The sequence below is a fragment of the Abramis brama genome (assembly GCF_963993115.1).
Source record: "Abramis brama genome assembly, chromosome: 23".
NCBI classification, from domain to species: domain Eukaryota; kingdom Metazoa; phylum Chordata; class Actinopteri; order Cypriniformes; family Leuciscidae; genus Abramis; species Abramis brama.
In genome coordinates this window covers 29,019,893-29,041,530 of record NC_139985.1, presented here as the reverse complement: position 1 = coordinate 29,041,530, position 21,638 = coordinate 29,019,893, and the positions used below count along the sequence as shown (strand labels likewise).

Genomic DNA, 21,638 nt, shown 5'->3' with positions numbered 1-21,638 from the left:
TTGAGAAAATCTGTCGTGCTCCATAACTTCAAACTTGAAATATATCTCCTTATTCCATTCTGAAACCAGAATCTAACCTCGACGCCTGAGAATCGGTTGGAATTAAATTATTGCTCCAGTTCCTGGGTTTGGTAGCTAGTCTATAGTCGATCCCAATAATTTTCCATCAGAATCTGGTTTGAAATCACAATAAGTTAAAATTGTTTGGAACGGTGGTATTAAACTTCACATACAGTAATAGCCTGAATATAATGCGCTATCTTCAGTTCTTTAAGAACCTATGATATGAAAACACACGCAGCAGGCTATCTTACACATTTATTTATTTTTTTAAACTAAGTGCTATCCGGTGAATAAAATATTTAGCCTTAGCATATGATCATGTAGCCAAGCTGGCGAATATGGTTCTAATAAATCCTTTGTCAAATCAAATCACTCTGGCTAAGGTTGTAGAAAGTGTTTTAAAACACTAAATAGCCTAGTCTACACAGATAGGCTGGCCTATGTATAATATCATTATAATATAAAATATTAATGTTGGCATATTTAGGCTATAACGATGTTAAAACACGTATCATTGCAAGTCCGTGTTTTGAAAAGTTTAATTATTTAATTATACCATCATAAATTTAGCGTTAGCGGACAGTTTTACGAGCAACTGATGACTGTTATAAAATTTACTACCGCTAGTTTTACTATGTCCGAATAAGGTCTATAAAACTTAAGAAAACAAGAAATGAACTAAAGAGACTGGAAAGACAAAACGACAACGAACACATGTAGGAGAGAAAGTGAAAAAGCAACTGTGGCAACCTTACCGTGTCTCATGTGAAGTTACTCATCCTCGTTTCTGGTCCGATTTGGCTCACAGCTATTTCCCACAGGCTGGACAGGTTTGTTCTTGGCGGCGATTTCTTCTGTCTCCCATGTTGTCCTTTTTCTTACAGACTCATTTGTCTCCGTGGTTTAGGATGATGAAATCGGAATTAGATGGTCATGGGGAATTATCAACTGAAGGCTTCACTATTCTAGAATAAGTGCTGACTACCCAACACCTGACCTGTCGATGATGATGGGTTCAGAAGACCTGTGCTGATAATCCAGCAAACTGAGGCAATAATCATTGTTGTGAACAGCGAAATCGGGCGCCTAAAGTATGAGATTACTTGAGCAATGAATGGGCTATATAGGACTACTACATACTAAATTGAAAAGTTTCTCATAAACCGTATAAGAATGTGTAGCCTATCATTATTTAGCCTTGGCTATTTGATTTGGTTTCTTTGTTTTGCTTTGAGGTTTTCAATCTTGATCTCGATCCAATCATACAATAGGTTTTATCAGGAGCTTATGGTAAGATGTTGGGGAGTTTAGGTCATGATGAAGAAAAGCGGGCCTGAAGGCCAATAGCGTCATCTGCTGTTAAGTGCATTGACGAGCCATTTTTCGGCATCGCAATTGGAAATGACAATTACAATTACTTTACACTAATTATTTTTTCCTTCACCTTCAGAAATATTGTATTGTATATTGTAAATATTGCATCTAGATTATACTCTATTGAGAACATGCAACAGTTCAGCTGTAGTTAATAGAGCCCTCACTTCATAACTTAAAAAACTGTAGGCTATATTAAGCATTTAAGTTGAACAGTTCAGTAGCAGCACATAGCAGCGCAACTGTAAGACCAAAATAGCCTACACAAAGACAATGTAAAATATCCTACTGCATCTTACTGTAATTTCACAATTATTTCGTGGTACTTTTAACATTAGTTTATTTAGTTGAATAAAGAGATGTCAAACGTATAATAACTTGTTCAGTTTTTAATTGTTTGAAGCTTACTTCAGTACGAGTAATATATTGCAGTGAAAGACTTCACAAAAGCCACAGCAAAAACATATAGTCCCTATATATAACGGGACGATGTTGTATCGTGTTTCAATGGGATTGTTTAAGATAAAAGGTAGGTTTAAGTAAAACTAACGTTAAATATTAAATATTCGTCCTGTCTTGTGATGATTTTATTGCTTTCAATCATTCTGCATGTTGTAAACTAAACTTTAGGCTATGCATGTGTGCATCTGTTTTCTTGAGTTTACACCACTACTTTCACCACAGCATGAAAATCTCTCGGTTTGGCAGATTTAACCTTCTAAATTAACCAGCAAAAGTTTTTAAAGCGTAATCATGAGTGGACATGATCATGTTGGCCCATGTGTTACATCATTAAAAGTTTTATTTTCTAAGATAATTGGGAGAAATGTTTTTTAAAATCATCTCAGTAGTATACATATCTCGATGCCAATCTCATCTTGTTATTTAAGGGTTGGTTTCTGTTGTCATTTTAATGTTTCAAAGTTGCGCACACGACTTATTTAATAATTAACAGGAAATCAGGTATCTTTACATTCATTTCAACTTTATTGAATAATATTTTCCGTGTTTTTCAAACATTGAATTCATATCGCTTGTTAGCTAATATTCCAAGTTTTGAAAAATTATCTGAGAATACTTTTTACACCGTTTGGTTCTTACAGAACGAAGCACAAAGTAAAGAAAAGCACAAAACAGAACATTGTAATGAAAGCTACACAAATCTGAATCTAATATATTTACAAACATTTACAATGTAGGCTACTTGCCATTACCGATTTTACAGTGTATGGTAATAGACGATAATGAACTATTAAAAATGATTGTAGCCTTATATTTGGAATTTAATGTGTTTGAGCAAAGTCTGCATCCCCTTATGCACTTTACATCACCCAAGATTAAAAATAAAAAAAGATGCTTTTTAAAGAAATAATAATATCCCAACAACAAGAGTAAATCAATATACACTGAGGATAAAAATGTTTGCAGCTTTCTGTCCAGTGGTAGCTTTCTTTGATTCATAATAGCCATTAAACAGGTTTCCACAATTTTGGGGAAACAATAAATGAAGAGGGAAAACACGTTTCACGACTAATTGACTAAATGTAACAGTTTTTGGTGTTAATAAATTGTGCAAATTATGAAAGTTCGACAGGTAGCCTAGTTATCATGTAGCAACATTATTTCACACTGAATGTTGTAGACCCTTTAATAAGGCGGTAAGGCCGTCAGTTATGCTCGTTTTTCTCGGATGTTTCCCCTGCTTCTTCTTTGTCCGTGTCCTGCCCAGCTCCTGCCGAACCACTGTCACTGAGGACGGGTGTGAGATTATTGCTCTCCTTCTTCCACTTCATCCGGCGGTTCTGAAACCAAATCTTAATCTGGCGTTCCGACAGGCACAACGCATTGGCAATTTCGATTCTTCTGCGTCTCGTCAAATAACGATTGTAATGGAATTCCTTCTCTAGTTCTAAAGTTTGGTATCGCGAATAGATTTGGCGACCTCGCCGTCTGTCGGACCCATAGCCAACTCCTGTTAGAAAAGAGATTATTTGGTTAAAGTCAGAAGAAAAGGCTCCAAATATTGTACAGCTATATTCATAGGCATATATAAATAGGCTGGCTAATGTAAATTTTAAGAGCATTATAGGCTATGCATCAAGCTAAATATAAGTTCACAGTCCCTTTTCTACTAATTAGATATTTTAACATTCTCTGCCTAATTCTTAACGTTTATGCATTCTCTTAGGTTACTGAATAGATTTGGTTAGTGGTAGCCTAGCCTAAAGCGTGTTGGAATTTTTCTGACGACCAAACGCGTTTATCGCAGGGCAACAAACAGTTTCGTCAGTGCTTTATGGGGTCATAAAACGTGGGGTTCCCAGTCGTAAAAGCAAACAGGTCAGTCCTGCACTAAATATATCTCTTTTGTGTCTATACTCACCACTGTGCGAGTTCATCCGCTGCATCCACGGATATATTTGAATATTTCCTTTCGGTTCCTGAGACGCAGTCTTGCCTGGGTCTGAAGCGTAATCCTGGGTCAATGAACCCTGTGTTTGCCCAAGGCTTTGCCTGCAACTAGGAAGCACATCCTTGTCCTGGTAGAACACATTTGACCCGTACTCGTACGGTCCTCGGCTTGGCCCGAACATCACGTTTTCTTGCGGCGAATAGAACGGATTTGCGTATATCCGGTTTTGGGCCACGGCCGCGCCATATGGAGAGAAGTGTCGGACCGGGTCATAGTTTGTCGAGCTCAGGGTCACATTGGACAGAACTTCTTGACCACCGTTTAAATGGCACGAGAGCGGCGGGTTCGTAAAATAGGAATTCATACCTTCTTTCCTTTAAACGCCACTTTTTCTCTTATTCCCTTCTCTTTTTCTCTCACGCACTCTTTATCCTTATCAACCTATATCTTATTTCACGTCTTTTATAAATACCCTAATATAAATGATTTCAGAACCCGAGCAGAGAATGTGCACTCATCCAAAATCTTCGCTATAAGATTGACAAGATGACAATATCAGCTGACCACTCCGATAAGAAATAAATAAATAAATACAGGAAGCAACAATAAAAGTACGAAAATCTTTTCTTTGCCCTGTAACAACAGCGTAGGGAAGGGAACATAACGCACGAACACCCCTTTTATTGAGATATTTGATTATTGATTCTCTCTTTCCTCTCAAGCTTTCTCTCTCTCCCTCCCTTCCAATCTCTCTCTCTCTCTCTCTCTCTCTCTCTCTCTCTCAAACACACACACACACACACACACACACACTTTCCAAACATTTCTTAAGTAATTTGAGGGTGGCTTAGCTGTATAAATCATTGGTAGGCCTATATATCTTTTTTTCTGGCTCGTCAAAGTAATGTCCTGTAATACAGAATTATGTCCACAAGCCTCAGCCCCTATAGGATAAATAAGATTAAGGTTTAGTAATACAATTACGTAATTAGTGAATAGCCCTCGGTTGAACAAATCGATTAACATTATTTCCCCCAGAGCTTAACGAGGTAAGGAGTGCAAGCTGTGATTGTTATTCATTTCATTGTGTTGCTATGTATTTTTGTATTATTACTTAAATTATAAAGTAGGCTATAACATTTGAAATAGAGATGGAACAGAAAGAAACAGTATTTTCACATACATAGGCCTACTGACATTTATTCGTTTTGAACCACAGTGTCGATTTAGCCTATAAACAACTGTTTTTCTTGAGTGATGCGTTAGGAAAATTTACAAGTTGGCTAACTATTTCAGTTTTACGACTTTCGAAACCATACATGTCAAATGTAATAAGATGGATTAGCCTATGATCATTAAACAAATATAAACGGCATGTATCTTGCTCTTGCTCATCTGGATATGCTATTTACATGGAAAATAAACGCGTTCCATTAATAATTTAATAAAAAAAAAAATATATATATATCCATGCATCTCTGAACATTTTAGGCCTAAACCAAAATGCCCATATCAGATATGAGTAACTGAATCCACTATCAGGTGAAGATGTAGGCTACATTATATTTTCGCTTTAACGAATGGCTGTTTTACCCGATGTTTAAAATAGGGGTGTTTTATGGTTTTACTGCAGAAGAATTCCTTAACGCCTGTTGCAATTAAAGTCGTAAAAGCAGACAAGTGACATGGTTTACTGGCTTTAGCAGCTACGCATGCTGTATCGGAAATGACACAAAATTGTAAAATTGACTTGCACTGTGCAAATTAGTCTTGAATAAGATACTGTCCTATAGTTTAAGGAAACATTCTGATTTTACATAATTTTAAATTAACAACTGTAAATACTTTTTACTGTGGTTGTTATTACAGTGATATTCTCAAAGCGTAACAATAGCAAATTAAACTTACTTTTAAATCACGTTATGTTAAACAAATGAATGGAAGAAGCAGAAATAGCCTAATTATTGATATTTTTCTGTAATATTTCAGAAATACTCATAACAGGGAGTAAACTAACATGGAATCTTAAACAAACATATTCATATTTAGGCTATATATAAGAAATATTAATAAAACAAATACAGGCTAAATAGGGGCTGACAAAGGCAAGATATAGCATTTTAAACGCAGCTAAGTCATCATTGGAGATGGAGAAACGTATTGTTTTTCCAGATTGTTTTTCGCTGATAATCAGCCGTTTTCATAATGATTTAATGAGTGCCGTTTGTGTTTGCAAAATAAGTACATTCATTTTTATTTATGTTGCTTATAATTATTAAAATTGAAATCATGGCAACAGGTAGGCCTAACTCAAACAGCAATATTTCACAACATTTCTCAATGGCTCTCAATGTGCAAAGTAAATTGGAATTAAAGAAAAAGACATGTTGATATGTGGAGTGGTTTTGTGCAAGTGTTTTATTTCAGTTCTTAGGCTTGGCTGGCCTTTACAACGGCCCAAATGCTGTTGTTGTTAACACATATTGCTTCGAAATTACTATAAACAACATTAATTACGTAAATCTTGTTTAAAAAAATAAAAGTAAAGTAGCCTATATATAAAGTAGATATACATATTTTGTATTAAACACTATATTCAACACAATCTCACATAAATTCGTAAGTATTTTACGAGGTGGCTATTAGTTTCTTCTTATTTCAGGTTTTGGGGTCAAATCTGCATTATACGCCAGGACTAGAGCTGGAAACAATTGTGTAAAGACTGGACAATTCTCCTAATGCTAGTAAGTTGTAGCACTGAGTGTGTTCAGTTGCGATCATTGATTAGTGAAATTAAGTATAGGCTCTAACTTAAGCTTCTGTTTCCTGGAAAGAAAAAAAAAGCGTTTAGCACAAATGACATAGGCTAATGCTAATTGCATAAGACGACTTGAATTAAGTAACAGGAATAAGGAAAACAACAACTGATAATTATAAGAAGGGGAATTATAATAATATGATACATGCACTAAATACGTGATACGTGTAAATAAAATAAACGTGTTAGATAATAGGTCTACTTAAAATTACAAAATTAATAAAATGGTTTTTTATTTTTTATTTTAGTTTATACTAATTATTAGTTAATATATAACTTCAAACTATTATATTTTTATTTAATCCAAAACACCGAAATATTTTGGAGGTAGCCTACCGATGACATAGCAAATAGTGAATCTATCATTCCGCTTCCTTCAGATGACCTTTTGACCTTTTGAAATGAATGCCTGGACGCCTGCAAATAATGCTGTTTTTCTTCAAGATTTGTACACGTGTCTTCATTCACAGATGTTGCTAACTACAGATAACTGCTATTAATATATTGCAGATTTAAAAGTTATATTTTAAAATGTATAATTTCATGCACTTACATTTATATTGTGTCTGTGGACATCCTTAGAATTATATTGCTATTGGTCGGAATTTTTTATTGATGCATTTATTTATTTATGCCTATTTATTCATTTATTTCCATGAGTTACGAGTGGTTGATGGTGCAATGAGTCCCCTTACTTACAATTCTCTAAAGTTCATGGAATTCTTCTTGGCTGTATTCAAACATTAGTATTTGAAGCCTTTGATATCTCAATTTTGGATCAATGGGAGGTTTTTTAACAAGAAGCCTATGAAGGCCTAATATTTTGTCCATATTATGTCGTTTGTCTTATCCAACCTTTGTTGGCAGGTTATGACAATAGCTTTAATAAATAGCTTTATTGAATTACACATTGTATCGTAAATGAATGGAGAGAAACGCTGAGGACGAATCATAAATTAACGAACACTAGATGGCAGTGCTGCCGCCAGAAATGTCTACAAAGAGAAGTTAGTAGCTACTTTAGGCTACTTCTCATTCTGGTGTATTTTAGTGTTCTAAAACTAAAATAGATTTCGAATAGATTTTTTTCTATGAAAAAATTATCTCTTTGTTTAGTCTATTGAAATGTCGAAGAGACTCAGGCCTATATGTAAATCGGCGTTTACTTCTCTTACAAGTGTGTTAATTACAAACTGTCTGATAAGTTAAGTTAGTTAAAGCGCAGAAGCACAAACTCACCGACGCTCCTGACGGATCCGCTGAGAAGCTCGCGACGCAAGGAGAGAGAGAGAGAGAGAGAGAGAGAGAGAGAGCTTGAGCTTATTAACAAGCATCTTCTCAAATAATGAGGTAATCCACATCTGGTGAAAATCCATTCCTGTTTCCTGTAGTGCAACAACGCTCTCGGCTTCTTTCAAAACTAAAACTATTTACCTTTGAAGAGCAGATGCAGGGAGAGGAGGTAGAAACGACTGTCAACTAAATTATTACCGTTGTTGCAGTTGTAAGACTAAACAACTAGGCTATGTTCCGTGTTCAGCCTGATGGGGAACGAATATGATTCGTTATGGGCGCAGAGACAACATTATAAAACGGCGCAGAGACTACATTATAAAACTCATTATCATGGAGAGGACACCATGTGACTTAGCACAGCCAATCCATTCCTTGGCTAAGTCGTAAACTTTTATTACATAGCTGTAAATTTGTCACCGAACCAGCCAAGAATGTTGCGCCTTTTTTCTATCATGGACGACCACTTTTCTTGAGAGTCTTAGTATATGAATGCAATTAAAATCTCATACTGTAGTCTTCAGACTTGCTTTCTTTAATTAATGTAGCTATACAAATTAATTTATATTGACATTTAAAAAATGTGGTTCCACTATTGTGCTGACAAGGAGGTGTTGATCGCTTTCTCACAGCAGAGACTAATGTGCTTTTGACTGTGAAAATCAAAAGCACTTTTTGATCCAAAATCCTGTGTCAGTAGCACTGTCTGTTAACACTAACTGGACACTTATTTATCCATTTGTATTTAGAAAATCTGAATTATATATTTTAGAAAAGGGAATGGGGCAATAGTCTGGAAACAAATATTTTTCAATAATCTCTTTTCTTTTTTTCCATACTTAAAGACCCTTTTACAGCCCACGTGATCAAATAGTTGCGCGCGCATTTTGGCAACGGAAGTGGTGTTTTTCCCCACTGGCTCTAACGTGTTGGCACCTCCGAAAGTTTATCAAAACGGTTTCCCAGCATCAAAATGTCTGGTTGTTGCACTAATCGATATTCCACCAAGGGGCTTAAGTTTTATAGGATTCCGACAGGATCACGGCCGTTTCAGAATAGTGGCTGCAGGCGATTAAACGTGTTGATTGGAGCGAGGACATAAAAAGTGCTCGCGTCTGTTGTTTAATCCGCTCGCGTAGCTTGACACGCTGCTGATTCTCGCCATACTTCCGTTGCCAATATGCGCGCGCATACATCATCGTTGTGTACAAACAGTAAAAGGGTCTATTCAGACCTGGAAATTACTCAAATCGCATTCCACACTTTCCCATACGTGCGATATGATTTGTGATATTGGAGTGAATTATAATTTTTACACAATTATTCTCATTTTCATCGAAAAACATTTAAATGATTATGGTGTGATTTTTCCAAAGTTTTAACAAAGACGTTTTCTTAAAACAGTAGAATATGATGTGTAGGCCCAGGACATCTCTGCAGCACCACAATATTTAATTTAAAATGGTGTTTTGACACACATTTTACCTTTAACAAATATTGCACCTCCTGTGATTTGAAAATTGCAGAAGGCCATATCGTGATTTTGATAAGATTTGGATTAACTGTTCAGCCCTACAGTTAAATAAACAAATGAACACATACATTTGGACATTGCCCAAACCTAATAGGCCACAGCCACTTATAAATACAGCCTTCATGAAGACTCAAAACAATTAATGTCAATTCCAGTGTTTGGATTTACACCTTTCCTTTTATGTGGCCACACTGTAATGGGAGCTGGACAGCCTCCTTCCACACCTTCATTTGTTAATTACAGGGAAACATTTATTAATTGCAAAATATTGCATGCTTTTCAACCACATGAGCCATAAAATTAGGCAGTTTATAATGAAGACTTTAATTGTCAAAATTTATTTATTTATTTTTATTTATCCTTTATTTAACCAGGAAAAGCCCATTGAGATTAAAAATCTCTTTTGCAAGGGAGACCTGGCCAAGATAGGCAGCTGAATTACATCACATCATTACATACGTACAAAGACACACAAAAAACATGAAAATAAAGACAAATAAATTAATAGAAACAGTTTGAAAGCCAATTATGCACTTACAATGAAATCTCAATTAAAAACATTGACATGTGAGGGAGTCCAACTCAAAACATCTCATTCTTAACTTAAAAACACTCAAAGGAATCAATTTACTAAGTTTTAAGTTGTTTTGCAGCAAATTCCATGTGAAGGGAGCAGAATAAACAAAGGCCTTTTTACCCAGCTCAGTACTGACATGTGGGACAGAAAGCAAGACAACAGCCTGAGAACGGAGAGAGTAATGACCAGCACTTTTTTTTCATAAGAAGTGAACATAAATAGGATGGAAGCACACCAAGAATAGCCTTATATATAAATGTGTACCAATGACAAAGCCTCCGTGTGGCCAGAGCAGACCACCCTACACGAGAGTACAGCTCACAGTGGTGGCTGCGAGCTTTACAATTAGTAATAAATCTCAGCGATGCATGATAGGCTGCGTCAATCATATGAAGGCATTGAGCAGATGAATGCATATATAATATATCACCATAGTCCAACACAGATAAAAAAGTGGATGCCACTAACAGTTTTTTAACATTAAAAGAAAAGCACAGCTTATTTCGAAAGTAAAAACCCAATTTTAGCCTCAACTTTCTCACTAGACAGTGAACATGAGGCTTAAATGATAGGCAATCATCAATAACAATACCAAGATACTTATAAGTTGTAACAGTCTGTATTTCACGTCCGTCAAGACTAATCACTGAGGGAACATTCAGTGGTCTATTCCGAGGGCCCGTGAAGAGCATACATTTGGTTTTGTCTGCATTGAGCACAAGTTTCAGCTGTAGCAAAGTGTTTTGGACCACAGTGAAGGCATTCTGTAAATGTGCAATGGCTTGTTTAAGAGATGGTGCACAGCAGTAAATAACTGTGTCATCTGCATAAAAATGAAAATTTGCATCAGACACATGCAGATTAAGGTTATTTATATAAATAGTAAATAAAAGAGGGCCTAACACAGAGCCTTGTGGAACCCCTTTAAGGATTGGTAAAATACCAATTGAACACCATCATACTTAATACACTGGGTTCTGTCACTAAGATAGTTTGAGAACCAAGAGACAGTATTCTCTGAAAACCCCGAATTAAGAAGCCTAATCTTTTAAAACATCATGATCAACCGTGTCAAAAGCTTTTGACAAATCAATAAAAAGTGATGCACAGTGCTGCTTCTTGTCACGAGCAACAGAGATGTCATTTATCACCTTCATTGCAGCTGTGATGGTACTATGTTTTTTTCTAAAACCTGACTGAACTGGGGATAAAATGTCCTGTACATGCAAGAAGTCTTTCATCTGATCACTCACCAGGGATTCAAGCGTTTTAGCCAAAACAGACAAATTAGAAATTGGACTGTAATTATTTAAATTTGACGGGTCACCCCCTTATAATAATGGACAAACAAATGCAGATTTCCATATTTTGGGAATAGTGTTGCTCTCTAAAGTAAGATTAAAAAGGTACGTTAGAGGCTGTGCTACACAATCAGCAGCTATTTTTAAGAAGTAGGGCTCTATAAGATCAGGTCCTGGAGGTTTTTCAGGAGCCAGCCCTTTTAGGGCTTTTTGAACGTCAGCCACTAAGAATGGAGTGAGATTAAAGACACTTGTAGAGACTGGTACATCTCTACAAGGTGTCACAGTATAAGGACAAGCAGTGTCAAACAAAGAACCAGACTGAATAAAATGCTCATTAAAATGGTTCAATATCTCCAGCTTGTCATGAACTACTACAGACTCTTTCATAATAAAAGAAGGAACATTAATACTATCTTTGTTTAGAGAAAGTAATTTTATAGCCTTCCAAAATGTTCTGGGATCATTTAAGGTGTTAGTAGTGGCTGACAGATAAAAGTCAGATTTTGCTTTCTTAATAAAAGAACATTATTTATTTCTTAACTGCCTAAAAACAAGCCAATCAGACGAAGAGCCTGTTTTTCTTGCTTTGGCCCAAGCTAAATTGCGGTCATGAAGAATATCTCCAAGCTCAGAGGAAAACCAGGGATTGTCCCGCCCCTTAACTCTGAATCTCTTTAGTGGGGCGTGTCTATTTATTACTTGCAAAAAACTATCCCGGAAAAAGATCCAGGCTGACTCCACATTGGGAATCAGCTCTATTCTGCTCCAATCACAATTAAACAAATCATGGCAAAAGCCCTGTTCATTAAATTTTTTGAGATTCCTCTTACATATTACGCGAGGTCTACATTTAGGCATCTTAGTATTCCTTACAGCAGTAACAACACAGTGGTCACTTAGGTCATTGCAAAAAACACCAACAGCAGAAAATTTGTGAGGGACATTAGTCAAAACTAAATCAATTAAGGTGGATTTCTCATGGCACTTAAGATTTAAACGAGTGGGAGAATTGATTAACTGTGTAAAATTGACAGAATCACAAAATGACTTAAATTCATCTGAACAAGGTTTCAGCCAGTCCCAGTTTAAATCACCTGCTAAAATAATTTCAGAGTAGTCCAATCTGGATAAAAGTTGAATAAGAGTCTGCAATGCAGTACTCAGGGCAGAAGGAGGCCTATAACACCCAACAACAGTAACATAAAGGCCCTTGGCCAACTCCACCTTCACTGCCAAAAATTCCAGCTGCTTACCGATTGATTCTGAATAGACTAACTTCACATTAAATTTAGATTTGACATAAATAGCAACCCCACCACCCTTCCTTGGTCTGTCAGCACGAAACACGTTATAACCACCCATTCCAATATCCATATCAGTGATTGATTTTGTCAGCCAGGTTTCAGATAGCACAACAATATCTGCATCTGTTAAATTCACCCAAATTCTAAGCAGATCCATTTTGGGTAACAAACTGCGAACATTAAGGTGAATTACACTCAAACCAGACATGGATTTCACATCAGATGGCAATGGAATACACTGCAACTCAGGGCCTGGATTTGGCTGCACATTGCCAGATAAAAGCAGCAATAAAAATATTAACCATCTCTGTTTACCATCAGTATATGAAGAATCTGTAGAGTTTTTAAAATGAGAGTCCCAGTAATGTCTGCCATCAAATGCAAAATAGTCATTTAAAATCAAAAGATTTTGAAGCTGAAGAATATCTCTGGGTAGAAACCAGGCTAAATTTAAGTCCTCTGCCAACTCTTTTGGCATTTGAGGGGAATGCACAAAGGCTGAACAGTTGAATCCATAGGCTATGTCCAAAGAGCCACAAATGTTGTAAGATGTACTCACCCAGTATAAATCACTTGATCTTAGATTCTGCAAAAACAATGAACAAAGCAGCATTAAGAGAAGAGCCATGTTAGCAGAAGATGTTAGCAAAACCAGGAGGAGCTGACAGGGCCTCAGGATCCACGCAGAGCCTGGAGATGTTAGCTGGGCTGCTAGGGCCTAGAGAAGCTAGCAGAACCTCAAGATCCAAGTAAAGCCTGGAGAGGCTAACAGAGCCTCAGGATCCAAATAAAGCCTGAAGATGGAAACTGGGCTGCTAGGGCCTGGAGCCTAGAGATGATAGCTGGGCTGGAGCTGGGCTAGAGAAGGAAGATGGTAGCTAGGCTGCTAGGGCCTGGAGCCTAGAGATGGTAGCTGGGCTGCTAAGGCCTGGAGAGGCTAACAGGGCCTCAGTATCCAAGCAGAGCCTGGAGATGGAAGCTTTTCTGCAGCAAAGTAGTCCATAATCCAATAAAAAATTATTTCATCTAAAAACCAAAGAGCTCAATCATAGAATCTGCTAAAAATTTTACTCCATATATTAGCATAAAAGCAAACAAATGAGTATAGATAGGGGGACAAACACACATCAGACCATACATGCCGCCATCTTGGATTTCTTGGATTTCATGGAAATGTCTTTCCATGAACTTTGTAGAACTTTGTCTCTGGATGTTCCTCTCTCTGTAGAGGAGACCCGAGCAGAACCGGCCCAGGCATGGGATTGAAGGCAGCACACGGTGAGCACTAGTTACATAAATTATGCATTATGGGTGAATTATCCCTTTAAGGATAACCAGGTTCTGCTGTTAGCAGGCTTAGGCCCACTCCCAATTCTATTTTATACCTGCCTTCGCCTACCCCTTACCCTTGCCCCTTGAAACAGAGTGCATTTTTTGCATTTTTCTTCTGAAGTTCGCAGAAAACAACGGAGATGACGATATCTTCCACACCTAAGTATTTTTGGACTTCAGGAAACGTTGCTCGTTGTCAGCGCGAAAACGAATGAGCCTCCGGGTTTCCTCTGGTGTCCCTGTTTGATAAAGAACATACAAGACTGGTTGATCATGTTGCAAAAAGCACGAAACTGTGTAAGCACTGTTTGTTTATATCGTGTTCACATATAACCACAAGAAAACAATGCATTCATAGCAGACGTACGGTAAAAGATAAGCCAATTCCCCGCCGCAATTACATTCACCAGTTATCAGCCATGAAAATATGTTGCGGGACTCCCGTTAGCGAACTTCAGCGATTTTTTTGCAAACGTTTCTTTGAAGAACATGACCGTAAATATGAACACAAGATTGAATGTGACATAAAGAAAATGATTATTGGCAGCCATGTTGCCTCTGTAGCCAGTGTATGCAGGTACATTTCTCATACCCCTTCGTTTGAAGTGTGGTCCTGAAAAATCTTCGTTTCAAGTGCTATCTGGCCCTTCCCCCTACCCCTCCAACCAAAAGAGAATCGAGACAACCCTACCCCTTCACAGGAATGCGCAAAACAGAGGGGTAGGGGAAAGTGAAGGGGTAAGGGGTAGAACTGGGATTGGGCCTAAAGCCACTTTAGGACTTGTACAGTCAGTTTGGAATAATGTCAACACAGTGAAGTAATCACAACTGAAAATAGCCTATCATTTCACAACTTTTTAACCTTGAATAGACAGTGGATCTTCCTAAATTAATTTCCATCAAAGTGTCTATGGTAAGTAGGGTTGCAGTAGGGTTAAATTCCCATAGAGGCAGGCAGATTTTTATTTTTAAAGGCCAGTTACTTCATGGATCCAGGATACTATGCATCCTGATAAAGTTCCCTTGGCCTTTGGAATTAAAATAGCCCCACATCATCACATAGCCTTCACCATACCTAGAGACTGGCATGGAGTACTTTCCATAAGATCATCTCTCAATGCAAATCAAACCAGCTATTAGGCTAACTGAAATAAAACCATGCCAATCTCTAGGTATGGTGAAGGCTATGTGATGATGTGGGGCTATTTTAATTCCATATATAGCATATATAGCATATATATATATATTAATACCCATTTCTGCAATCCCTATTCCAACTGCTTTGAATGCAGGGATGTCCGGACTCTGAATTTGTTTCACATGGCACAAAGTAAGAGTATGGTTTTATGGGGCTTACAACTTATTTTCAATACTCTTCATATACGCTCATTTTCTGCTTACCTTTTTCAAGAGAAACTGGGGAGGCTGCTGAAGGTCCTTCTGGGGATTGGGTTCCTTTCCCCAGGTTCTGGGATTGCTGCGGTGGGGTTGCATGATGTGCTGAGGGTCCTAATAGGGATACTGCCTGTCCAATTGTGGACTTCGGTGGTCCAATAAAGGGCTGCTGAAGGTCCAGTTGGAGCTGCTGGGGGATGAAGCAGGGCCACTGTTACCCTGGGATCTGGCGTGAACATTGGGGGTCCAGTTGGAGGTTCAGCCTGGGCTGATGAGGGTTCATCGACTTGCAGCACCTTGTGGGGTCCAGCCTACATTGTAGAAGTACAGAATTATTAAGAAAACACTGATCAACCTTATCAAAATTTTACATTTTATAGACCAAATTAGGGACGTCCTGATCCGATCCACGTCATCGGTATCGTGCCGATACTGGCCCAGAACGGGGAGAAAAAAAAAAGATCCGATACCTATCCAACACAAACCATGGGAAAATCTAGCCTAAATGCTTGAATATTAGTGTGGCAAGCAGGACGAGGCCGAGGGCCGAGAGAGAGCGGCACGAAGGCCGGTGGTGTGATTACTGATGAGCGACACCTGTGCGACGCACTGGTCTCGTATCTCTCACGGAGGAGCGGAAGCATAAAGGAGGAGCGACGAGGTCTTTAACCAAGTTATAGTATGCATATTCCACCTTTAATCTAGTTTTAATTAACCCATTTAAAATTAACATTGCATCAGTTGTCCCAACATTATTTATTTTGCTTTTACGTGAAATCCAAATTCCCATTTTTGCTTGCCCAAACAAAAAATTAAGCAAAACATGGATCTGCTTTCTGTTTCTGCTATACTTTGGTCCATAGATAAATAACATAGGTGAAAACACTTCTCCCAAAACTGTACACCATTCTTCTAATTGAGAAAATAAAGGCACAAGCCTCCCACATCCCACAAAAAGGACATCCCTCCTGAACCTGGGGATCGAGGTGTGCTCTGTATCTGTTTGTAGCTACTAACCCATGCACAACTCTCCACTGAAGGTCTCCAGACCTTTTTTCAATGGGAGGCTTGTACAAGGCCCTCCAGCAACCCTTCGGGGAAGAGCCTGATCCGAATAGCTCTTGCCATTTTGACTCTTTAACTCCTCCTAAAGAGTGAGAGTGTGAAACTTTTACACATATGACATACAGTGCTTTCTTCTCAGTTTTACTGAAACGGTCCAGTACAGGTATCTTGAAGGTCAACAAAGACCCCTCCTTTTCTTCAAAAATACCCACAGCTGGAAATATTCTTAGTTCAGGAAAAGTTACATCCATATCTTCATTAGTTGTTTCCACACTGCGTTTAAACTCCGTCGATAGGCTCTCAAGGATTTCATTTAACAGTCTTTGTGTCTGACGAATTGATCTTACTCCAATCTTGGAGGCTAGCATTTCAGGAGACATCCATCCATCTGAAGTTATTAAATCCCCAATCTTTACAACTCCTGCAGCCTTTAGAAGATTCCTCATCGATGGTGATTTTAAAATCGCTGAGTCCACTATAGAGTTGTGCATTAGGGGTTCCTCCCTTGACCAGAGACCTCCCTCATCCGTGATGTCTCTTGAGATATTAAAAGTCCTCCAGGCTTTGAACACTGAATGGTAAAAGGAAGTTAGTCCAGTCAAATCAACATTTTGAATGTCCAGGAGAAACAAATGTTTATCCAGCCCCATCCCTCCTGCTCTTCTAAGGAGGGCACAAGCTACTCCAGACCAGCTGACATCCACTCCGTAGAGGAATCTTTTGACTGTTACCCCTTTTCCACCAAGGCAGTGCTGGTGCCGGTTCGGAGCCGGTGCCTACTCGCGAACCAGTTCTTTGTGTTTCGACAGCCAAAGAACCGGTTCTCGGCCAGGAAAACTGGTTCCAAAGCGGCACCAACTCTTTGCTGGACTAGAACCGTTCTTTTACCACGTCATGCTTACGTCGGGGGCTGGGGGCGGGGTTATTGTCAAACTTCTTCTTGAACGTAACCTCCGTCTATAGTAATCCAGACGAGCAGCACAAATGTGTTCTAAACGTCTTCTTCTGACCCCAATATAGGATCGCAATGCCAGGAGAAACATTTGCAGAAAGGCGATGTAGTCCGCCATTGTAATTGTTATGCTTGAAGTTGGCGCAAGCGTTTCTAGGAAAGCTAAGACGTAGCCTATGGCAACTTACACAGTGACGTAACAACGTCGTTCGCTGGGCTCTCTAGTCAGTGGAAAAACAAACAGGTTCTGAGAAGGTTCGCAAGTTGAACCAACTTTGAACCAGCACCAGTTCCAAACCAGTTCTTTTTTGGTGGAAAAGGGGTATGTCTGTAGTCTGAAAGTCTTAATTCTGCTTTTTATATCCACTAGTCCTTGTCCACCTTCTTGTCTGGGCAGAAACAAAGTTGATGCTTTTGTCCAATGGTTACCGGACCAAAAAAAGTCTGTTAAGCGTTTTTGGATTTTTTCAACCAAATCTTCAGGAGGTTCCAGAATGTTCATTTTGTGCCATAGCATTGAGGCTACAAGGTTGTTGCAGACCAGGGCTCTTCCCCTATAGGATAACTGTGGTAGCAACCACCGCCAGGAAGACAACCGAGCACACACCTTCTCCACCAGGCCCTCCCAATTCTGTCTCTTGTAATCCTCCCTTCCTAAAAACACCCCAACAATTTTAACCCAGATTTTCCCCATTTTAAATTGCCTGGGAGAGCTGGAGTGTTGTGGTCTAAACCACACCACAATGCATCACTTTTTGCCCAGTTTACTTTTGCAGATGAGGCTTTACCATAACTTAATAAAATCTCTTTCAAAACCTAAACATCTTTAACATCCCTTAAAACAACAGTAATATCATCAGCATAAGCTGAAACTTTTACATAATCATTAAAAATAGCACCTTGTACCTTCAAACCCATTAAACTCTCTCTTAATTTACATAGAAGAGGTTCTATAGCTAAGCTATAAAGCTGACCAGAAATTGGGCATCCTTGTCTGATACCCCTCTGTACCTTGACAGGGACACTCAGACCTCCTGCTATCTTTACCATACATGTTGCATTATTATACAACAACTTTATCATTTTCCTAAATTTCTCTCCAAACCCAAAAGCTTCTAATACTTTAAAAAGATATTGATGATCAACACGATCAAAGGCTTTCTCCTGATCAAGTGACAGTATTCCTACATCAATTTTATTACACATTGCATAATCAATGACATCACGTACTAGATGCAAGTTATCAGCAATACATCTGTCTTTTGTACAATAAGATTGATCTTTGTGTATAATTTTGAACAATATTTTGTTCAATCTGTTGGCAAGGCACTTTGATAAAATTTTATAATCAGTGCAGAGAATTGCCAAAGGTCTCCAGTTCTTTAGCAGGGTATGATCACCTTTTTTTGGAAGCAATGTTAAAACAGCCCTTAGGTAGAAAACCAGTACGATTACATTCATTGAGCACCTCAAATAAATCAGATCCAAATGTTGTCCAGAAATGCTTATAAAATTCACCAGGAAGTCCATCTATGCCTGGGGTACGACCCGACGAAAGACCCGTTACGGCATCACTTAATTCCACAAAAGTTAGTCCAGACTCCAATGCTTGTTTATCTTCTTGATTTAGACAAGGAAGATTTTGTAGGAATCCATTTTGTGTTGGAATGTCTATGTCCTCAGGTGAGTATAAATGCGAATAAAACTTCACTATAGTCTGCGCATTTCCACAGGTTCAGATGTACATTGTCCATTGTCATTCTTCAGGTTATACATTTGGTTAACTTGTACACTCTTACGTTCCAGACTGAAAAAAAAAGAGGTGGGACTGTCCATATCCTTTATAGATAAGAATCTATTTCTCACAAGAGCTCCTTTAACCTTTTCATTTAAAATAGAGCTTAATTTTAATTTCTTCTCAGACCACTCATGTACATTGGAAGAAAAATCTCCTATCATGTTTTTTTCAAGGGCAAGGATTTCTCTTTCAAGCCATTCCAGAGACTGTTTAAAAAAAAAATTAGAATGAGATGTGCACTGCTGACAAAAATCCCTTATGTGAGCTTTACCTACTTCCCACCAAAGAATAACATTATCAAATCTTATTTTCTCTTTTTTCCATGTCTCCCAAAAAGTTTAAAAGATTCACAAAAACTCTTGTCTTTTAGCAATTTTACATTAAAATGCCAGTAAACACTTCTGTTTTTCTTAGAATTCAAAGTACAATCAATAGTGATTAATTTGTGATCAGTGAAAGATGTGGGGACAATGGCTGTATGAATAATTCTACTTTTCATACTATTTGATAAGTACAGTCTATCTAGCCGTGCTGCTGAAATCCTCCCATCACTAACCTTTACCCATGTATATTGTTTAACAGAGGGGTTATTTTCTCTCCATATATCAGTAAGATTAGAGGTTTTAAAAACTATCAAGTACTGTAGATGACTGAAAATGGGGTTCTTCTCCATTTCTATCAAGCAAAGCATCAAGTGTACAGTTCCAGTCCCCAGCTAAGATAGTAAAACCATTAGCTTGCTGCTTTCCTAAAAACACTTTCAATTTATTAAAAAAAAGTATTCTCTCAGCTCCTATATTAGGTGCATATACACTCACAAGCATAAAGACAAGACCATTTAAATCAACTTTAACTGCTAAACATCTTTCTGGTTCAATTTCACTTTTTTCTAAAACTTTAGCTTTTATAGAGGGAGAAAAGAGAATAGCAGTTCCTGCACTCAGGTTAGTACCATGTGTGAGCACACATTCATTCCCCCACCACAATCGCCAGTCAACCTCATTGTTGCATCACTATGAGTCTCTTGTAAGACAATAACATCTAATTTCTTTAACTTAATGAAAATGTATCACTGTATCAGCTTTACTCTTATCCCTCATCCCATTAACAGAGAGAGAGAGTGAGAGAGAGAGACAAATCCCTTATACCTCTGTATGGAATTTGGTGTGTGTGTGTGTGTGTGTGTGTGTGTGTGTGTGTGTGTGTGTGTGTGTGTGCGTGCGTGCGTGCGTGCGTGCGTGCGTGCGTGCGTGCGAGTGAGTGAGTGAGTGAGTGAGTGAGTGAGAGAGAGAGAGAGAGAGAGAGAGAGAGAGAGAGAGAGAGAGAGAGAGAGAGAGAGAGAACCTATTTTTTTGTATTTTTTTGCGTCTGGACTGGATCGTATGGTGTGTGCATTCTATTCAATGTAAGATTAAAATGAAAACCAAGCAGATGCAATTATTACAATGTTATTTTATTGATACTTTAAGTACAACTTTTAGTTGTAAGCTAAAAGCATCAGTGATAATCTTAATGCTCCATTAGTCAGGCAATCACAGCCTTATCTGTGACAGGGACACGAGCAGGCAATCACAGCCTTATCTGTGACAGGGACACGAGCCATCAAATACAGGACGTGTATGTATACTGTAAACCCGAATAAGTTAGCAGAACTCAAAACTTAAGGCAATCGATTGCCTCAATTTTTTAAGTTTTGAAATTCAAAGTTTAAGTAAGCAGAACTGGCAGATTTTAAGTTTGTACTTAAACATTTCAAGTTAGGAACAATTAAAATCAGAGTACACTATTTCATACATTTAACTTAAAACCTTCATGTAATATCAATGTGAACACTTTCATTAGTATTAACTTATAGTTTTAACAAGCTAGTTTGCTACCATACTATTATGTTATCATGCTAACAATAGTATGTTATACAGCACTTTGATGCATGAGTGCAACAAAATAAAGATTTTATTTGCTCTCAAATCAAGCCGCATGCACCACTTGTCACCATGATGATTTAGCTATCCTAAAACCAACATTAACAGAAATTCTTCTAAATTAGCATAACAAAATATTAATCAATACTCAATCTCCCACTTAACATTAATCTTGCAAAAAACAACAACATTATTTTACGCTTAATTTTAGCATTTACTCTCCCATTCAAGTGCCATCGGCAAAGCATGCTGGGAAATAGACATCCCAGCCGTTTCAGTTAAACTTAAGTTTGTTTAAATTAAAATAAATAATTTAATAAAACTCAAAACAATGAAACAGTTCAGTTTACTTAAAATATATCAGTTCTGTGAACTTGAAAGAAAAAGAAAGTGCTAAATACTCATAAAAGTTAATTTGACTGAACTAATTAGTTTAATTTAAGTTTGTCCTACTCAAACTAATTAAGTATTTTGAGCGTTAGGGTTTACAGTGT

General features: G+C 37.8%; 1 protein-coding gene across 1 annotated transcript; it reads right to left on the bottom strand.

Moving 5' to 3' along the window:
- Positions 1-2,408: 2,408 nt before the first annotated feature.
- Positions 2,409-4,299, bottom strand: hoxc6b (homeobox C6b). The gene is made up of 2 exons (XM_084101702.1): positions 3,821-4,299; positions 2,409-3,409 (listed from the first exon to the last, which is right to left on the bottom strand). The coding sequence occupies exons 1-2, from the start codon at positions 4,212-4,214 to the stop codon at positions 3,105-3,107; spliced, it is 699 nt and encodes a 232-aa protein (XP_083957828.1). The 5' UTR covers positions 4,215-4,299; the 3' UTR covers positions 2,409-3,104.
- Between the last annotated feature and the right edge of the window lie 17,339 nt (positions 4,300-21,638).

Excerpts from the sequence above, each read along its gene's own strand:
- hoxc6b (XM_084101702.1), bottom strand. The coding sequence starts at position 4,214 with ATGAATTCCTATTTTACGAACCCGCCGCTCTCGTGCCATTTAAACGGT. Across the intron at positions 3,410-3,820 it reads GCGGATGAACTCGCACAGTG|GAGTTGGCTATGGGTCCGAC; the intron begins GTGAGTATAGAC and ends CTTTTCTAACAG.